Source organism: Anoplolepis gracilipes, chromosome 16 (genome assembly GCF_047496725.1).
Source record: "Anoplolepis gracilipes chromosome 16, ASM4749672v1, whole genome shotgun sequence".
Taxonomy (NCBI): Eukaryota; Metazoa; Arthropoda; class Insecta; order Hymenoptera; family Formicidae; genus Anoplolepis; species Anoplolepis gracilipes.
This window is the reverse complement of record NC_132985.1, coordinates 7,006,039-7,012,335: the sequence shown is the minus strand read 5'-3', so window position 1 is coordinate 7,012,335 and position 6,297 is coordinate 7,006,039. Positions and strand designations below refer to the sequence as shown.

The 6,297-nt window shown below is 27.1% G+C and overlaps 1 protein-coding gene across 2 annotated transcripts; it reads right to left on the bottom strand.

Moving 5' to 3' along the window:
• Window positions 1-262: 262 nt before the first annotated feature.
• LOC140674470 (probable cytochrome P450 6a14) lies at window positions 263-5,488 on the bottom strand. 2 transcript variants are annotated; one of them, XM_072908017.1, is made up of 7 exons: window positions 5,443-5,488; window positions 3,830-4,010; window positions 3,334-3,703; window positions 2,599-2,930; window positions 2,137-2,373; window positions 1,699-1,950; window positions 263-546 (listed from the first exon to the last, which is right to left on the bottom strand). In XM_072908017.1, the coding sequence occupies exons 1-7, from the start codon at window positions 5,443-5,445 to the stop codon at window positions 383-385; spliced, it is 1,539 nt and encodes a 512-aa protein (XP_072764118.1). In that variant the 5' UTR covers window positions 5,446-5,488; the 3' UTR covers window positions 263-382. The 2 variants fall into 2 exon arrangements, with proteins under 2 accessions (XP_072764118.1, XP_072764119.1); XM_072908018.1 differs by having other exon boundaries at window positions 5,365-5,479.
• Window positions 5,489-6,297: the final 809 nt, after the last annotated feature.

Below are 6,297 nucleotides of genomic sequence, written 5' to 3'. Positions count from 1 at the left end.
AATATTTTGAGTTACAAAGTCTTCGAGTTATAGAGTAGTACGAAAAATATACTTATAGAGGTTTTGACAAAATTCAATTTTGACTTTAACATAAACATGTGTATTAAAATTATACATGAATAATTCAAAGTTGAGAAGTAGGAAAAGATTTACATTTATTTAAATACATAAATATTTAGATTTATAATTAAATATAATTACATGTCTATAAAACTAACAATAAGAATTACTCATAAAAGTTGCTCAACATTTTCATTTGATATTACAAATAACAAAATATAATAAAAAAGCACAAAATATATAATAGTAAACGAGAAATTATAATTGTAATATATATGATATTTTTTAATAAACTAAAATATTTAAAAGTACTTGTTAATTTTTATCGCGGCTCGATAGTAAGATATATACTATCCTTGGCTGTAAGCGAAGCGTGGTTTTCAATGAAATTTACCGGAACCGTAGTTCGAGGATCAAGTTTGAATTTGAATCTCGATAGAAGACTCACGATTCCAACCTTAGTTTGTATGTAACCAAATTTCGAACCTGAAAATTAATATTAATAAGTAATAAAAGCAATAAGACTTTATGACAATTATACAAATTTATTTTTGTTATTAATAAGATAATTAATAGTAGATAATTTACTTGCCATAGAATTTACAAAGAATCTATAATTATCAAAATCATATACATATAATAATATATTATAGTTTAAAGATAATATTTACTGCTGCATCTATAGTACATAATTGATAATTTATTAATTAAATATAAAATTTCTTTTTTAGAATTTTTTAAAAAATGTATAAGGTTGATAAGATTTCTACGTAAAATACAATTAAAATATATTTATAATATCTTAATAATATAATTATGCATAATTAATCCAATAACTATTAAAAATTAATAAAGCTCTATATATTTCAATATTCAGTAACTAAAATCAGGTAAGATCAATTCAAGCAGCGAAAAATCAATTTTTGTTTTTAATACCAATCAACAAAACTACTATAGAAATGAAATGTATAAATGCCTTTAAGGAGGGCAAGTCTTTTTTAAGAAGTTGTAAATAACAAAATTACATAAATAAATTTATTTACGTATATATATCATTTAATACACGTATAATAGACGTTGAAACAATGTTATATATACCTAATTGTTAAATAATATCTTTATTTCTTCAGCTTCTACATTTCATTTCTATGATAGTTTTGTTGATTAGTATTGAAAAAATTGATTTTTCGCTGCAGTAGCAATTATAGATATTTACCAAGAAATCATATGTATAATTCTTCTTAAATTAAATCATTCTTATTCATTAAATATTCTTCAATAATTATGGTTAAAATAATATCGTCAACCTAATATTAAGAGTAGACTTTTAAGTATTAAAAAAAAAGATATATATATATTTTTTTTATATTTAAAAGTCTATGCTTAATATTAGGTTGACGATATTATTTTAACCATAGTATATACATATATATATATATATTTACAATACAATAAATAAATGTACAATATTTAATATTTTTTATGCTACGCGTTTTAAAATATAGATATTAATTAATGTTTCTCTTACTGATAATTTAATAAAAAATTACTGTGAACAATATATACAAAAATTAAAAGACGAAAAATAACAAAAAATAAGATTTTACAAACTAGATAGAAAGGTTTACTTATTCTCACCGATACAAATTCGTGGTCCTCCTCCAAATGGCAAATAAGCATAAGGATGTCTGGCTGCTATCTTATCTCTGTTAAATCGTTCAGGATCAAATTTATCGGGTTCTGGATATATCGAGGGATCTCGATGTAATCCCAGTAACGGTATACTGATTGTCATCCCTTTTGGCACGTGGATATTTGTTGTTGGGAGATTTATTTCCTCGGTACAGATGCGATTTAAAATAGGTAAAGGCGGATATTTCCTCAATGTCTCTGCAATATATGTATAATCGGATACTACTGTGTGTAATACATGTATATTTAAATATAATATACAATTCATGAAATATCAATGTGTATAAATTCCTGGTTGTAAGTAGAATGTTAATAATTCGTTTGTAAGAGAAATTAATAAACATGTAATTGATCCCGATTTTATTATTGAGAAAATCAACTTGCCATTTATTACTTTGTGAAGATATGTCATTTCGTTTAAAGCATTGTACGTCAGTTCATCATGCTTTTTTAATGTTTCGTCAATTTCCTTGCAAAGTTTGTCTTGCAAGTCCTGTTGTTGAGCTAATTCGTATAAACAAAACGTTGCTGTGGTCGAAGAAGTTTCGAAGCCAGCGGCAAAAAAGGAATAAGCTTGCGCAATCGCTTGTAACAAAGTGAGCTTGTTCACGTTTGTGGTTGCTATGTACGAATAAATTATTTTACATTATAATCTCAATTCTTTTAAAAATATTCAATATACATATGTGTATCATTGCTTATATTTAATTAAAATAAGAAATGCGTATAAATATATGTAGAAATACGTATTATTTTCAAAAATAAAATTTATTTTAACGAATAAGATGAGCGCGTTGGGAAAATAAGAATTATTAAATTAAAACAAATCTATAGTTATATATTTACAAGATTTGTCGATATCTTTATCATCGGATTCAACATAGCCCTTTTCCATAAGTTGTATGAGCAGATTCATAAAATCATGCTTGACGATCTTATGCGTTTGTCTGTATTCCATATTTTCCCGAAATGTTTTTATAACAAATTTGGTGACGCCTCGGGAAGTTGCAGGGATAGAAAAAAACTTCATTACTTGGGGCGTGAACGCAGATAAGGCGGTCCACAAGGGGTGCACTTCAAATATCTTTTTTCCCCAATATCGAATCTCATTGTCGCCTTCTTCTATGCATTTGGATTTGATTCCAAAAGCTATCGACATAATTATATCCGTTGTGTACCTATAAATTTATTTTCCCGACATTTTTAATAAATTACCATAATATTAAAAATTTTTCTTTATACTTATATATATATATATATATATATATATATATATATATGCACATGTGTGTGTGTGTGTGTGTGTGTGTGTGTGTGTGTGTATACAAAGGGATTTTTTTAAATAAACAACTAGGGAATTCGCGAATAAGAGCCAACGCGGATGTTGATGCGTCAATTTCGTATAAATAATTTTTTCTGCGAAATTGATGAGTGCACAGAGTACATATTTTTCTTGGTGTATTTTACCAAGATTATTATTCTCATTTTTTAGAATTTTAGAAACTCCTCCTTATCCTACTAAAAAGATGTAGGAGAGAAAAATATCGGGACGAAGTCGTTGAATTTTTTTGTGAATCTTACCTTCCAAACCAATCTTTTATCTCGATGCAATCTTCTGTTTGTGCTACGTTTTCTACACTACTTATCAATTCGTCACCGCACATTTTCACAATCGCAAACATTGGTTTTATTTTTCCCAAAGTGAAGGTAGGCGTCATTTTGACGCGTAAATTCCACCACTTCTTCCCGGGCAATAGAAACAAATTACCGGTCAATGGATCAATCTTTTCGTTGGAGAATATTCCGCGATCATGGAAATGTTTGAATTCCTTTGTCAGCACTACCCGAATAAGCTCAGGATCAGTAATTATCAGATTTGGCTTGAAAAATGCATATATTCCAAAAGCACGATGATCTTTATATTTTATGTAGAGATCGTGGAAAAACTGGCCTGTTAAGAAAATGTTTTCTTTCAATTCCACTATTTTTTGTCTCAAATAAGATAAAGAAGAAAACAAATAGAGTAAAAAGATTGCACACACAAATAAATGCATTATGCTGTAAAAAAGTTACTCACCTATCGATATTTTGCTAGCCACTAAAGATCCGATATTACCTGTTGGCACAACAGGCTCCACATAAAAAACACCTTTTTTGCGCCAGTAATTGAATACCACATATTTATAATAAATATATATAACGATCAAAACTGCGATGAAAATAGCAATTAATTCCACGAGTACCATCGTAAGTTCTGTCTGAAACAAATTAAATTAAGTATTTTATTACATTTTATTACAATCATAAAATTTGATAATACTTGATTAAAGTCACTTGAAAAAATTCGAAATATTTCAAAAATATTAATTTTTACAAACAAGTAACTATCACCTTGGCGAATATTATTCGCAAAGTTGACAGTTACTTGTTTGTAAATATTAGGAATCTTATATATTCGAAATATTACATTAATTTTTCCAAAATACATGAGAAAAGAGCCAATTGAAATAGAAGAAATTAATATATTTAACATTGATCTTACTAGAGAAATCATAACTGTTGAGTTTTATTAGTGTTTTTTGCTGTTTGCCCGAATTAAGAGAAGTGCTCTAGTAGTATAAATATAGAAAATATTCTATTATAATTAATTATTTATAACTCGATTTTCTTCACTAAGATTTTAGTCATTATTTAATTGATTTGATGAAAACTTTTAAACATTAGAACTTGAATACTCTTTTGAATAAATAAATAAATAAATAATACGCATTAAATTTTTATTAAAAATTGACTTAACAAACATTCTTTCAATAATAAATAAATAAAATAATAATTTTACATCATATTTTTATCAAAAATTGACTTAACAAATCAACAATTATTATAAAAATGTGCACTTATTTGAAGAACCTGTATTTATAAAAAAGTTTATGTAATTTTTAATATTATCATTTTTAAAATGGAAAGCTTGCCCAAAGTCTTTCTCTCAAAAATCGATTGTTTGCAAGATTTATTTCTGCTGTCACGATTACTGCATACATATGAGCACGTCCTGGGTGTATATGTACTCATCAGTATTTTTTTAAGTACTGAGAAATATTGTAATTGCAAGTGCGCGTATACGAAGAAATGACTATATTATCATTTTTACATTGATTGATTATTATACACGGTATGTTCCTAAAGTTCTTGGACTGAATTTTTAAATCCAATATTAGTGGCGCAATTCGCCTGTACGTTTGAAAGTATATTGAACTTATCGCGCACTCCGTGTAAAGTTTGAACAAGCTACGTCAAATTCAAGCAGCGCTCAAATGTTTCGCATGAACGGTGTTTGTGACGTGTGTTACTCATTGTAAAATGGATATAAATATCGAGCAACGTGTTGCAAATTAATTTTGTTTTAAAAATTTTAGATTTTTCAATGTTGAGGGGCTAGTGTAAAGTTGGCCCCCCAAAATTTGTTTTGCCTATATTTTTTAAACTAAAAGAGGGCAAACGAAAATTCCAACGGGGCATTCATGGGCAAACGATGGGCAAACGTTAGCAAAAAGAAAATTTTGAATTTTTTAATATTGGGGGGCTAACTTCACACAGGTGTGTTTGTCTTACTTGTAAGTTGATAGCTGAACTATGGATGTTAGGCTAAGACTCTACAAAACTCCTCTAAAGAATACAAAAATTCCTCACCATTTGCTGAACAAGTTAGTAGGTAGTATTCTACGGTGTAAACGGTTACAAACTGACTTCTATACTATTATATATAAGGTATTACATAAGATTGCATATAAGGAACAATGTATGCAATCACATTTGCATAAAAATACCGAGTTATCTACTTTAAAACGTTATTTTACAAACAAATTTACGATGGCTAATCTTTCCTTTTTATTTATGTAATCTTTGAATGTATTTGCAATAAGTAATTTTATTTTAAAAATAACTACATGTGTTTCTATACCAATTGATTCCTGAATGATTTACGATATAATTAATATATGTCTGCCATGTATAACTAAATCAAAGATAATGTTATAAAATTTCCTATACAAGGCTTAATAACTGACAATGAGTTTTACTCTAAAATTGATAAATAATAAATGTTTTAATTATTTTTTATATTGTCGATCCATATATTCAAAATCAAAATATTAAAAAGAGTCACAATGTTATTAACTTATGTGTTACTTCTCTACAATATTGAGGCATTTTATCTCACCATTTCCTATACAAGAAAAATTGTATATAAAGTTTACTTGCAATATGCGCAAGAAATAAATGAAATTCAAAGTTTTTTTCACTCTATCAATTGTGTGTGATGAATTGTAAAACACACGTTTATTCATTCGCTTTTTGTCATTATTACTTTGAGAACTGATGTAATTATACAACATAATAATTTGTTCAGTAAAAAGGCACAGCATATTTTACAAGTTTTTTATCAGAATACTATTTTAATCTAGCTGATAAAAAAAGTTACAAGTACATTAACAAACTCTAATGTAAATCATTCTAATGTAAATTCTGGCTCATTTGCAGTTATTT